This window comes from Aricia agestis, chromosome 20 (genome assembly GCF_905147365.1).
Source record: "Aricia agestis chromosome 20, ilAriAges1.1, whole genome shotgun sequence".
NCBI lineage: Eukaryota > Metazoa > Arthropoda > Insecta > Lepidoptera > Lycaenidae > Aricia > Aricia agestis.
The window spans coordinates 7,843,402-7,858,083 of NC_056425.1; the positions used below are offsets into that span (position 1 = coordinate 7,843,402).

The 14,682-nt window shown below is 36.2% G+C and overlaps 2 protein-coding genes across 2 annotated transcripts; both read left to right on the forward strand.

Moving 5' to 3' along the window:
* The first annotated feature begins 6,625 nt into the window (after positions 1 to 6,625).
* Positions 6,626 to 10,626, forward strand: LOC121737264. Its single transcript, XM_042128888.1, has 3 exons — positions 6,626 to 6,940; positions 7,558 to 7,750; positions 10,152 to 10,626. The coding sequence occupies exons 1-3, from the start codon at positions 6,641 to 6,643 to the stop codon at positions 10,448 to 10,450; spliced, it is 792 nt and encodes a 263-aa protein (XP_041984822.1). The 5' UTR covers positions 6,626 to 6,640; the 3' UTR covers positions 10,451 to 10,626.
* Positions 10,627 to 12,247: 1,621 nt separating this feature from the next.
* LOC121737263 (proteasome subunit alpha type-4) lies at positions 12,248 to 14,427 on the forward strand. Its single transcript, XM_042128887.1, has 6 exons — positions 12,248 to 12,364; positions 12,475 to 12,517; positions 12,591 to 12,920; positions 13,380 to 13,510; positions 13,842 to 13,965; positions 14,234 to 14,427. The coding sequence occupies exons 1-6, from the start codon at positions 12,362 to 12,364 to the stop codon at positions 14,374 to 14,376; spliced, it is 774 nt and encodes a 257-aa protein (XP_041984821.1). The 5' UTR covers positions 12,248 to 12,361; the 3' UTR covers positions 14,377 to 14,427.
* The last annotated feature ends 255 nt before the right edge of the window (positions 14,428 to 14,682 follow it).

Consider the following 14,682-nt stretch of genomic DNA (forward strand, 5'->3'; position numbering starts at 1 on the left):
TTTACCTAACTTATAAGAGTCTGCGAAATATTATTATCTTGAAAAATATTGTAGTTACATCCCTAATTTTTTTTTTTAGGCTTCGGAACTACTGTACCACGGTAAAAGAGGTTTTTTTTTTGTTTTCTTTTTTTAAATCGTTTATTCCAAATATTATATTATAAATCTCTGTATTATATTTATGCCAAATTAGTTACGAGGCGTAAATTAGGAATTTCACGGGAACCGAATATTTTCCCGTAAAAATGTAGAGCCATATTGTCCTTTCCCGGCTACGAATAATAAATAGTTTTTATTATTCGTAGTTTCTCGGTCAAAAAAATTGCGAGCTTAGCGCATTCAAACAAGCAAACTCTTCAGCTTAAATTAGTATTAGAATAGTTCAAATACGTAGCCGATCATTCGCACTAAATTAGTAATCGGTAAGTTACAATACTCTGCAGTAATTACCTCGTTAAGTCCATCCCCTGAGCAAACGACCTTGACCATACATTTGCCGCGTTGCTGAGATCGCGCCAAAGTCCTATGTTTTTACTTATCTTAGTTCAAAATTGACCTAAAAAAAAATTCAAACGTAAAGTATAGTATGTAGTTAATGAAATTGTCGATCTATTGGCGTGGGTTTCAAATAACCATAATTTGTAAATACTATAGATACTGAATGCATGCTTAGATTTAAATAAATTGGTATTACTTTAGAAGCTGATATTGTGAGTATAAAAAACAAAAATTGGAGAACGTTCATATACTGAAGATTATTGCTGTATTTTTATCATAATTTTGTAGCTTTCAAATTGTGAGTTAATAAGGCTCTAAAAACGGTAAATTACGGCATCTCCGTAGGGGGAGCGTCTTAATAAATAATTTAAGGTTTGTTTTCTTTTGGTACTTTTTTTATTATTATTTATTCAGAGTAAATTAACATTTTACAATTGTTGGCGACAAATTACAAATTCGCTAAACATAAAAAACGCAACATAAAAACTTAAAAAAGTAAAAAAAAATAAAAAATAAAAAACTTAAACTTCACAACTTCTGCTACTACCTCTACTGCTATTTTCAATTAAGGAAGGAGTCCAGGAAGCACATCTCCGGAGCAAATCTGTAAGCGCTTCCCGCGGGAAAGTCTTTGTTGGCCCGTCATCTGTCATGTGCTGTCATAAATCAAAACGTAATAAGGAAACTAGAGAGGCAAAAATAGCAAGGAAAGGACCGAATGATGGTATAGTACAGGCTTAAAAGTATGTAGCGAGTTTATGTAACAATGTCATGAAATAGCAAAATCAAAAATAACTAAAATATTTAAATTATTATTCTTCGTTGACATATAAAATGATACTTGGTCTTGGTAGAATTAACAGCTGTCACATAAATGAAACTTCACAAAATGGCGGCCAGCAAAATATATCCTTGTAGGATTTTAATTTCATAATATTTCAAAAAAATTGCCGTTTATTTGTTTATTACTTTTACTTATATAGTTATTTGTCGAAACAATAAAGAAAAATATATAATCATTGTTTTAATTTCCTTATTTTGTTTACGTAAGACAAATTCTAATTTTAAATAAGTTTAAACAAAAGAATAAATCTTAATCAAAAAGATCAACCGTCGAACGCGTCGTTAACATAATTTGAAATAGGAACTCGATTTAAATTCCATGGAACAGCCCGGAGCGACAGCTCTCCTACAGGACTATCGACAATATATTATCGACACATCGACGTCACTATTAGGGTTGTCAGATAAAAAATAAATTGCCAACTAGATGACCCCGTGAACTGTATATCACTTCCTTGATCCTTCCTAATATACCTCGCTTGCCCCTTGGACTTCTACATGAATATTTTAAAACTAAAATTAGCCAAATCGATTTAGCTATTCTTGTGTTGTAGCGAGAATAACTAAAATAATATTATAATATTCTATTTTATTTATATTATAATCTGCAGTTAAAAAATGATTTTTATGTGGTACTTTAAAGTGGCATTAAATGCCATAAAATATGAACACTAAAAATCTCTAAATTAACTAACAATATAGTTACAGTATATTTTTTTTTATCTTCGAACTTAACAACCGAAATACAATAAATGGTAGTGAAACAAGATACAAGCGTTACTATACTGACATAGAAAACATTAATTCACCAAACACAATTTATTAAAAATAACTTTTTCTTAAAGCTGGCAGCCCTACCATTGCTGACAGGCTGACGGGACCACACATGGTACCGTGTTATTACGCTAAGCTCTATTTACTTATTATTAAGATATTAACTACTGCCTGCAAATGTATTATTAATACTGGCGTCTCACTAATACAATAATGATAAGGAGTAACCAGAAATACAGAAAATACAACAAATTACTTGCTCTACCTTTGCGAAACAGTATCGTGTCTACAGAAATATACTCTGTAGACATAAATCTGTGTGCTACTGTAAAAGTAGAGTTGTCATGTCAGTAAGTGTTTTTAAACTTTCCTGATTCAAAAACGTGAATCCAAATTCATACTAGGTATATTATTGACGACCTCTGTGGCTCAGTGGTGAGCGCCTTGGTAGCTCAAGAAGGGGGTCGCGGGTTCGAATCGCACCGACGCGACGGAACAAAAAAATTTTCAATGTTCCCGGGTCTGGATGTGTATTAAATATGTGTATGATATAATAAAAATCTTAAATATATGTATAGTATAAAAGTATTAAATATATTTCCGTTGTCTGGTACCTGTAACACAAGTCCTTTAGGTACTTAGCACGGGGCCAGACTGACGTGGTGTGAAGCGTCCATAGATATTATTATTATTATAAATTATGCGAAAGTTGTCTGTCAGTCAGCCTTGTCATGCTGAACATATTTTTATGGAATTTGGTCCTGGAATAGGACATGGGAGAGTTGTGTGGTTCCCGGGTTCCGCTTATTAAACATTTTGGAGCACCATGAATAAAGGGCTAGATTTTGGTCTCCACATAATTGATAATATAGTAATTAGAAAAATAATTTGAAAATTAAATATAGTAGCAGCTTCCTAGCTAAGGTATAAACTATTATTTCTTCTTTTTTTTTTATGAAATAAGGGGGCAAACGAGCAAACGGGTCACCTGATGGAAAGCAACTTCCGTCGCCCATGGACACTCGCAGCATCAGAAGAGCTGCAGGTGCGTTGCCGGCCTTTGAAGAGGGAATAGGGTAATAGGGGAGGGTAGGGATGGGGAGGGAAGGGAATAGGGGAGGGTAGGAAAGGGAATAGGGTAGGGGATTGGACCTCCGGTAAACTCACTCACTCGGCGAAACACAGCGCAAGCACTGTTTCACGCCGGTTTTCTGTGAGAACGTGGTATTTCTCCGGTCGAGCCGGCCCATTCGTGTCGAAGCATGGCTCTCCCACGTATAAAATTCTTCTTAATTTTTTTTCTAAATATGCTATTATTTGCCTTAATTTAAAAAAAGTACAGTCTAATTAGTAACAACTAATAAGTGGATCATATATTTTATAAATCGAACAAGAATTTAAACCATCACGAAGGTAATTTTATTAGACGCTACAAAATGGCTACGTGAGGACGTAATATCGATATAAATCAATCGATAATCGGCCGTAATCGATACTCGATACGCTTCGATTTATAGTCTCGAGCACATCACTAAACTTATTATTTTAAAATAAGAAGGAATGTTCACTTTCTCCGCTTTTCGGTCTTTACAAGGATCTAAAGTTTTCTGACTGCCATTTTGAAAAACATTGGTACAAAGATAATGTAATGCATTGCTTATGTAATTAAGTATTTTAGGTAGAGTATTATGTAATTGCAAAACTACTGTAGTATGGACTCTGGAAAGATTTCATGACATAATATATCAATATATTTATCATCATTTTTTAGCGGAAAGGATGTCTATCTGTCTGTCTGCAGGCTGTTATGTTATTTAATAATGTACCTAATATTATACTAGCATAAAAAATAAAATAAATATGTAAGGGGCCCATATAAAAACACAATTTTTGGCCTAGTTCCTCTCTATGTACGTACGGAACCCTTCGTGCACGAGTCCGGCTCACACTTGGCCGATTTTCATTAAATCTCTTTTTTGTAATTCCTCTTACAATAATATATTATATACTAGATGACGCCCGCAACTCCGTTGCGCCAAAACTCGTTTATCGCGCGGGAACCGTACACTTTTCGGGAACAAAAAGTATCCTATGTCCTTTCCCGGGACTCAAAGTATCTATATGCCAAATTTCACCTAAATCGGTTCAGCGGTTTGGGCGTGAAGAGGTAACAGACAGACAGACAGACAGACACACACTTTCGCATTTATAATATTAGTATGGATGGATTATTATACGTGATAATCCATCCATATTAATATATGGTATATTTATACGTGGGATGCTTCGGCACGAATGGGCCGGCTCGACCGGAGAAATACCACGTTCTCACAGAAAACCGGCGTGAAACAGCGCTTGCGCTGTGTTTCGCCGAGTGAGTGAGTTTACCGGAGGCCCAATCCCCTTACCCCTACCCTATTCCCTTCCCTACCCTCAACTATTCCCTTCCCTTCCCTTCCCTACCCTCCCCTATTACCCTATTCCCTCTTAAAAGGCCGGTAACGCACTTGCAACTCTTCTGATGCTGCGAGTGTCCATGGGCGAGGGAAGTTGCTTTCCATCAGGTGACCCGTTTGCTCGTTTGCCCCCTTATTTCATAAAAAAAAATAATGTAATATTATTATTTATTATCACTACAATTATACTTGTGTACAAAAGACATAAAAAAGTAAAAGCACAAAAAATTTAAGTATTTAGAGAGGATATTCCTCAAATACTTTTGTTTTTTGGGGATCTTAAGTACCCCGTAATATCTGGGGTCATTAAGGCCCTAATTGACAATCAGGTGCGGTATCTGTGTGATCTCTAACCGCCCTCGTTATCAATCGGTGACAAATGGGTTACGCCCTCTAGGGCTGCCACAAGTTACACTCAAATTGTTATATTATATTTTGCTATATTACTTACTTCTTATAGATATAGTTTGCTATAAAGTAGTCGATTCATAAAAAGAAAAAAGTCTATAAATAGTATGCTATTTATAGACTTTTTTCTTCTTATGAATCGACTACTTTTATAATAGGTTAAACAAAAAAATAACTTTTACTCTATTAAAAAGTAATTTCTATAAACTCTAAACTAGGAGTCTGTCAATCACGCCAAAACCAAATTATTATTGCATAATTTCTGGTTCATTCATTCTTTGTATGAGTGACTGGTTCATACATAACTTTGTAGGACATCATTAGAATCCAATAACACATGGTTCCAGCGAGGTACTTTTTGGGTGCAGTTTTCAATAACTTTTTTATGCAAGTGCGACATCGCGGACATAATTATTTTTATCAACATTTTTTATTTTTAAAACAGTGACAACCCTATCCGCTCGCCCCAGGTGCTCATCAGTTAACCCATTAATAGCGGCGGTGTTTTTTCATAACATAATCACACCTTCACCCAATAATTGAAACCGCGTTTTACACGATTTATACTAATGTAATTATATTTATTACACAAATCAATAAATCGAATATACTACGTGGTAATTTGAGGGTGATACGGTCAATTACAAGGGTAATTTGTATCAGGTGGTTATTATCATGGATTATTATAAGAAATCCTTTCAAATAAATTTGAAAGATAATAAGAATGCTCAAAGTTCGGCAAATAAGACGTCATGTAATCTAAGTGATCTATCCCTCTTCCTTATTGATCACGTCTTACGGCCGTTCCCAATATTTGATCTATCTCTGGTTTTGCCCTACTAGAGATAGGAATAGCTCACAATTGACATAAAATATATTTTTTTTTTTTATAAAATAAGGGGGCAAACGAGCAAACGGGTCACCTGATGGAAAGCAACTTCCGTCGCCCATGGACACTCGCAGCATCAGAAGAGCTGCATGTGCGTTGCCGGCCTTTTAAGAGGGAATAGGGTAATAGGGGAGGGTAGGGATGGGAAGGGAAGGGAATAGGAGAGAGTAGGAAAGGGAATAGGGTAGGGGATTGGGCCTCCGGTAAACTCACTCACTCGATGAAACACAGCGCAAGCGCTGTTTCACGCCGGTTTTCTGTGAGAACGTGGTATTTCTCCGGTCGAGCCGGCCCATTCGTGCCGAAGCATGGCTCTCCCACGTATGTATATATGTATATAATAGCTCACATTAGACATTAGAGACATATATATATATATGTCTCTAATGTCTAATGTGAGCTATTCCTATCTCTAGTAAGGCAAAACCAGAGATAGATCAAATATTGGGAACGGCCGTTAGTGTTAAAGACCTTGGCAAGGTAAAATGGACTACCCTTAATCAACTTTTAGCTATTTAATGCCGAAAGCTTTTGACATGAAATAAGACTAAAGATGCCCTCACCTGGAGCATTCGCTTGTAATGTAGCTCCCGGTGAGGGAACAGCTTATAGGGGAAAACAATCTACCAAACAATAAACGTAACCGATCCTCACAAATTTCACAATTGACGACATGACACATACCTAAACCATCCGAATTCTTATCATTACGCAAGATCGCTATCATTCGATACCCAGCATCTTTATCATCATTTGACATAGTAGTTTCACGATGGACAGACCAAGCACGAGCCACCAGTCCGTGGAGAAGATAGAAATGTTCGAAGTAAGGGAACATGTGCCTTACCAGGCCGAAGTGACGCGGGCGCCAACGACATACGACGAAGAAAGTGGAGATGTGTATTCCTCCTCCTGGTCTTCCGCCTGGAGGGCTATCTGCCAGCTGGTTAACCTGCTGCATCATATGCAGATAATCGTGGTTGTGTTCTGTGTTTGGCACTTCGCCCTGACGTCCCAGCCTGATGGTTCCATCACGAATCTGCAGCTCCATATCGTGTTCGCGGGGACTGGTGTATGTATCAGAGACAGTTGAGTCTAAGCTGGGTTTTAGTGTCACGTTTGCCATCAGTGCTACTAGGTGGAATAGTTGAAGTGTTTTTGAACAACGCGTATCTTGCAACGCGTTGTCATGAATTCCAGTATGGTCAGCAAATGGTCATCGTGCTACTAAAACCAGCTTCCACAGAAAAATGTTTATCTCTTGGACACGATACCCTAAAAACGTTAAGAAAGTGTACTATAATCGCCCTTGAATGTTTGAATTGTATGCCGATAAATGTTATCGCTTATCTCCCTCACGAATTTCTTTAAATCGACAAACTAAATAGAAGTTTTTTCTGCCATAAACAGGAGTATACTACCGGTCCTTCTCTATATTCTAATTGTTTTAATTCATAATTGCGTCTTGTTAAAATCGTTACGGACAGTACCTAATTTCGGAGCCTAACAAACAAACAAATCTTAGCTCTTTTTTTATTATTGTAGAGTATGTTCATTTTAAGATCTCGTATTCTTTTAACTCGATCAAAACACTTTTAAAATTAGATTTAAAAGTGTTTTAATCCAGTTAAAAGAGACCAAGCGTTGCTCTCCTAAAACTGTTTTATATCTTAATCTGTTCTCTTTCAGTATCAATTCTTCTTGGTAGAGTCAGTTCTGACGCTGCACAAGCATAATGCCTGGTCGTTCCAACTCAGCAAGGACAGCAGAAGAGTCATCCATGGTTGTCTCCAGCTCATCGGCTCGCTCTTCGTCATCGCCGGTACCTTCCTAGGGCTGGCCCAAGTGAACATGACGATTAACACACCTCATGGCATTTGCGGTAAGATTTGACATCCCTACAGATACTAAAATTTAGCTGAATAAATGTGTCCTCACCCTTGACCTAAAAGCATGTCAAGTTATGTTTTGACAAAAACTTTTATTAGAATACTATTTTAAGGGCCTGTTTCACCACTTTCTGATAAAGTTGATAGAGCTGATAAAGTTATACGTGGGAGAGCCATGCTTCGGCACGAATGGGCCGGCTCGACCGGAGAAATACCACGTTCTCACAGAAAACCGGCGTGAAACAGCGCTTGCGCTGTGTTTCGCCGAGTGAGTGAGTTTACCGGAGGCCCAATTCCCTTCCCTATCCTCCCCTATTCCCTTCCCTTCCCATCCCTACCCTCCCCTATTACCCTATTCCCTCTTAAAAGGCCGGCAACGCACCTGCGGCTCTTCTGATGCTGCGAGTGTCCATGGGCGACGGAAGTTGCTTTCCATCAGGTAACCCGTTTGCTCGTTTGCCCCCTTCTTTCATAAAAAAAAAGTGCCTAATAGGTTATTCACCACTTTTTTGACAGATTCTCCATACTTGATCTGTCAAGTTAATTGGTGGATAGCCTTATCAGGAAGTGGTGAAACAGGCCCTCAGTTTAATAATATCAAGTCAGCATCAAAACTATTTTCTTGTAAGATTATTTATTGAATTCTACCTACGCGAAACGAACTTTGCAGTTACGTGGTACTAGTTATGTTTATCAGACGTATCTCGAGTCTTGACAGACGATAAACACATCACTGGGAGTTCCAATTCGGAGTGATAGTGAAAACTAAGTGATTATTGTTATTGCAACAATGCGATAACTGATAAACTCTCCCAGCAATGGGAACTTTGTACGGTTGTAAAACAAGATTAAACATTAAAACAACACGTAAAATATTTTTGAACAAAAATTTTAACTTTTTTTTATGAAATAAGGGGGCAAATGAGCAAACGGGTCACCTGATGGAAAGCAACTTCCGTTGCCCATGGACACTCGTAGCATCAGAAGAGCTGCAGGTGCGTTGCCGGCCTTTTAAGAGGAAATAGGGGAGGGTAGGGATGGGAAGGGAAGGGAATAGGGTAGGGGATTGGGCCTCCGGTAAACTCACTCGGCGAAACACAGCGTAAGCGCTGTTTCACGCCGGTTTTCTGTGAGAACGTGGTATTTCTCCGGTCGAGCCGGCCCATTCGTGCCGAAGCATGGCTCTCCCACGTCTATCATTACAAATTGTTTTTTCCTGTCTTTGTTGTTGTTTGAGGATGTCACAGGCCAACTAAAAACTACTGCCCGGTATTAAGACGCTCCCCCTACGGAGATGCCGTAATTTACCGTTTTTAGAGGCTTATTAACTCATAATTTGAAAGCTACAGAATTGTAATAAAAATACAGCAATAATCTTCAGTATGTATATGAACGTTCCTTTCATAGCTATTTCCTATTTCTGTTTTTTTATACTCATGAAATCGGCTTCCAAAGTAATACCAATTTATTTAAATTCAAGCATAAATTCAGTATCTCCCTAGTATTTACAAACTACGGTTATTTGAAACACACGCCAATAGATCGACAATTTCATTAACTACGTACTGGACGTTTGAATTTGAACTAAGTTAAAAAGTAAAAAAAAATAGGATTTTGGCGCGATCTCGGCAACGCGGCAAATGTATGGTCAAGGTCGTTTGCTAGGAATTAGAATATTATAATAATAATATATTGCCTACTGAAATGTTTTCATGCTAGACGGCAGGCACCAGCATCGACAGTAAATAAAAAGTTTTGTCTGACGTTTGCCAACAATTCTGTAAATATTCTGATATGTTTTTGGACGGAATTTGGTCAGATTATTTACAATGTACATGCGCTATTAGCGAAAACTATCAATCTTGCTTAAGGCCCAGTAGTCCCTAACATAAGCAGGTCGATGTCTGTCAGTACGAATATCGACGATAAGGACATTAAAATAACATTCATATCAGCGCGCCTTGTACAGTGGCTGTTACGCGCTCGCCGCGTGCCTTGATAATAGAAAATAGGAGTAAAAACCTTTTGTTTTTAGGATTACACAAATCAAATATATCAAATCGTTTACGTTATGTTACGACACATATACTACATTTTTTGTTTTTTCTAGAAAGTGTGTAATTTACCCATAAAATTATTTAATTATGAAAAACAGCGTTATAACTGTCATCTTTGAGTTTTTTTTTATTGAGCAGAATTTTTCAAATTGTGTACTGATATACCTTTGCGTATAGGAAATTTTCTCAATTTTAAAACGGTACTTATTTTATACTTAAATAATGACATTTCCTTTACTAAAAACGTGTTTAAAAAAACCCATTTTACGTAGTTGCAACAACCACAGCGCCTTAATTATAAATTATAACATTAACTTTATGCTATCGTCATTTTCAGGTGTAATAGCTCTAAGCTTCACACTCCTAAGTTTCGTGTCTGGAATTATTGCGCTCTTCTCCTCAAAAGTGCGTCTACTCATAAGAAGCAACCCGGTGAAAATATTCCACATGTTAGTCGGCTTGTTCGCTATATCCATGGGTCTTATCACTATGATTTTGGGCTTCAATATGGAGTATTTCACCACATCTCAGGGGGGCTTGGCTACAGCCCTGATAGTTTTTGTAGTTATGATCCTCATGTATATTGTAGTACAGCCCATAGTGGATATTGTGTCGACAGCGCGTAATTCGGTTTGACTAGTCCCTGGGTCAAATGATGGGGACAGCCATGCTTAGATTTTGTATTTTATTTTATCGGTGTGTGTGTGTGTTTTGGTCTAAGTGTAAATAAAATATTATATGGGCAATTATAATGCTACTAATTTATAAGATTTTAGCAGCGCAATAGGTACTGAAATACATTTGTTTATGAAATAAGGGGGTAAACGAGCAAACGGGTCACCTGATGGAAAGCAACGCCCGTCGCCCATGGACACTCGCAACATCAGAAGAGCTGCAGGTGCGTTGCCGTCCTTTTAAGAGGGAATAGGGGAGGGTAAGGAAGGGAAGAGAGAAGGGTAGGGAAGGGAACATGGGAGGGGATTGGGCCTCCGGTAAACTCGGCCAAACAGCGCAAGCGTTGTTTCACGCCGGTTTTCTGTGAGCCCGTGGTATTTCTCCGGTCGAGCCGGCCCATTCGTGCCGAAGCATGGCTCTACCACGTAAAATAGGTAACATAGATTTTATTTGATCGAGTGCCGTTTTTATTTACATTAAGATCAATACAATATTATGTGACGAGGCACAAAACTTTATAAATTGACACATTTTTCATGAAGTTCAGTGCTGCCGATTTTAAATAAGTATTTCATGTACATAAACATATCATCATCCATCCATCCATTCATCCAACCATTTCTCAGAAGTGAAAATGAACATTAAATTTTTATGCGTAGCTTCTAGACTATGTTACGTGTAATAATTTTTTATTTTGATTGTAATAAGGTCTTACTGAACTTTTTAATGCTATTATGAATTCAAATACATAATAATAATTTACTATAAATAATTTAATATTTGTGTGTGTGTTATTAAGAATTCTAATGTAATTTTGTAACTTCCACTGCTGTTTATAGATTCTTAATTATTTTTATAAATCAGTAACACTCCGTATCTATAATCTAGGCCCTACTAAGGGCTATTTTAGAAATTAGAGTCATTCTTTTTATTACACCACAATTTCATTTATTTTATTTATTTATTTCGTACTATGATGATCTATTTGTTGTTTTTCCACTCCTTCCAAAGACTCAAAGTAACTATTTTACAAAATTTTATCTGCTTAGCACTTTAGACGTACTTAAAGCATTTTTATAGTTTAATGATAAAATCCTAAGCTGCAAAATTACATTGAGAAGTGTATGTTGTTTATTACTTGTATTGTTATTTTCTTGTATAATAATGCTAAGTATTATTATGTGACCTTCTGTATGGGTGTTTTTACTAAAATAAATTATTTAAGATAATATCAAGTTTTATTTATTTCAATGAATCCTAAATCATTAGCTTCAAAAGAAGTTTTATAAAAAAATATATTTTCTTATTTTATTTTAATTCAAATTTATTTAATTATAATTAAATAACAATACTTAGGTATAATTATAATATTATTTTAAAATTAATAATAATGTTAAATAAGTATTGCTAATGCCATCTAATGTTCAACAACAGAACTAATACAATACTGTATTAGTTACCTCTACTCCACACGAGATGGCGCTAAATTAATAAAATACAACATAAAGGACTGATTCACATTAATACCATAGCAGAAAAATAAACTCTAAAAAACCATAAACTTATAATAAACTGTAAAAAACGGTGAGCATTGATCAGTTCATATATATTATGTCTATGGATCAGTTTATGTTTCTGAAAACTATTTCCCGTGTTTTTTAGTTGACACTGCCAGTATTTACTTTACATCACCCAATGTTAAAAAAAAAAAAACTAAAAATTTCCGTGTCATGCTGGTGTCAATGTCAAATTCAAAATGTCAATTGTCATCCCGGCAAAGCTCTAGCTTGTGAAATTATTTACTACAAAATTTAATTAAAAAGGTGTACTTTTGAGTAAATAAACCGAATCTAAATTGAATAATACATTAAGATGGTGAGTACTTTAGAAATGTAACTAAATATTTGCCGTAGTTTCATTATTGTTAGGTTAACAACAACTTGCTAGTCATTATCCAAAATAACAACTTTTGTTTTATCCACTAGGCCCGTCGCTATGATACACGTACAACTATATTCTCGCCCGAAGGTAAGTCTTGAAGCAATCCAGTGAAATTGCTATTTGGTAACTTTCTCAACTAATTTTTTTCTTACATTCACAGGGCGCTTATACCAGGTGGAATATGCTATGGAAGCTATCAGTCACGCTGGTACATCACTAGGAATACTTGCCACCGATGGCATTCTTTTAGCTGCCGAAAGAAGAAACACAAATAAACTTCTAGATGAAGTTTTCTTCTCGGAGAAAATTTACAAACTCAACGATGACATGGTCTGTTCAGTGGCTGGTATCACTTCAGATGCCAACGTTCTTACAAATGAGCTGCGTTTGATTGCACAGAGATATTTACTTCAGTATGGCGAGTCTATACCTTGTGAACAGCTTGTCTCTTGGCTCTGTGATGTGAAACAGGCGTACACACAATACGGAGGTACTTTTATGATTCCATTCTTATTAATGAACCCATCAAGTCCCATAAGCTCACCGGTGAGCGAGACACAATAGAATAACAATAGATTTCCAAGAATCCACGATTGAAGGATTAATAGCTAATGAGACTGGAGTGTAACTTATAGCAATATAATTTGACATTTAAAGGTTCTATGGATATTGTTACAGTATGATGTGCAAATTAAGGCAATTATACTCAATTTAAAAATAGATACTCCTTTGACTGAATTAACCTGAGATTCAATCTATTTATAACAAGCCAAAAGAACTTAAACTCATATCAAACTGCTTGCAACATTGTTTAACAATCAATTTTCATAAATTTAACAACATTACGGAAAACAATGAACAACAAACAAACATAATTTTATAACTGGCAGGCACTATTATACTTCGTATTATACATATTATGGGTGCTCATCATATTTTATGATTACAGGTAAAAGACCTTTTGGTGTGTCAATTCTGTACATGGGCTGGGACAAGCACTATGGCTACCAACTCTACCAGTCGGACCCCAGCGGTAACTATGGTGGATGGAAAGCCACTTGCATCGGAAACAATAGTGCTGTAAGTTTTTTGTCTACTTATAATTATCACATATTTAACTAAACTGACTTGACAAGCAAAATAAGATATTAGTTTTGTTTTCAAATGGAATACCTTAGATGTTAAAGTTTGAAGATTTTAGTGAAAGAAAGTACTTAGATGTTAAAGTTGGAAGATTTTTGTGAAACAAAGTTCATATTAATGCTTCAACTCGCAAGCGGCCACATGTGGCCGCGAGAACAATAGATTTCCAAGAATCTGCAGTCCAAGGATTGAGAAGAGAAGAGGAGGAGCCCTTTGTTAGAAAACAAAGAGTAGTTTCATACATTTTTCATTGTTAATATTGTTCTAGGCTGCTGTATCAAGTCTCAAGCAGGAGTATAAGGAGAATGAAACAACATTGGCTGAGGCTCAAGCATTAGCTATCAAAGTATTGAGTAAAACTTTGGACATGACTAAACTGACACCAGAAAAAGGTAAGAATATGTATAGATATATAGATTACCAGATATAAGTATAGATTACCTCTTGATATTTTCTGATATTGTCTCATGACCACAGCAATTCAGAGAAAAAGACTCAGCAGCATCATCATCACCAGCCTATTGCTGTCCACTGCTGAATGTAGGCCTCCCCCAAGCATAATATGCCTGAATAAATAATCTTAATGGCAAAGAGTATTACAAAATATAATTTTATTTATCAACAAGTTTTTAATGTTTATTAAAAAAACTTTTTTTTCAGTTGAAATGGCAACACTCACAAGGAAGGACAACAAAACTATCATTCGAGTTCTGACCAGCGCTGAGGTCGAGAAGCTAATTGCAGATTATGAGAAGACTGAAGCGGAAGCCGAGGCTGCTAAGAAGCAGGCACAGAAATCATAATTTGTATATTTTCTAAGTATTCTATTTGGCAAATAAATATTTCTTAAAGTATAACTTTTGTTTCTATTACAATTATAAGCACTTTGTGTACTATTAATTCTAAAGATTTATACAAATCGAGCACTTCGTAATGAATTCTTAGGATTTCTTGTGTAGAAAGACTCTCACATTCGGTATTTTTGTGGTGGTTTCTTGCCCACTGCCAACAAGCAGTGGGCAACAATATATCATACTGATCCATTCATAATAGCTTTTACAAATTATTTGCACTTGACTTGAGCTTTACTTCACCGCTGAAACTGATCA

What these genes read in the sequence shown, in the direction of transcription:
- LOC121737264 (XM_042128888.1), top strand. Translation starts at nt 6,641, where the DNA reads ATGGACAGACCAAGCACGAGCCACCAGTCCGTGGAGAAGATAGAAATG. An exon ending in TCGTGTTCGCGGGGACTGGT is followed by an intron (nt 6,941 to 7,557) that starts GTATGTATCAGA and finishes GTTCTCTTTCAG; the next exon opens with TATCAATTCTTCTTGGTAGA. An exon ending in CACACCTCATGGCATTTGCG is followed by an intron (nt 7,751 to 10,151) that starts GTAAGATTTGAC and finishes CGTCATTTTCAG; the next exon opens with GTGTAATAGCTCTAAGCTTC.
- LOC121737263 (XM_042128887.1), top strand. An exon ending in AACTATATTCTCGCCCGAAG is followed by an intron (nt 12,518 to 12,590) that starts GTAAGTCTTGAA and finishes TTACATTCACAG; the next exon opens with GGCGCTTATACCAGGTGGAA. An exon ending in GCATCGGAAACAATAGTGCT is followed by an intron (nt 13,511 to 13,841) that starts GTAAGTTTTTTG and finishes ATATTGTTCTAG; the next exon opens with GCTGCTGTATCAAGTCTCAA.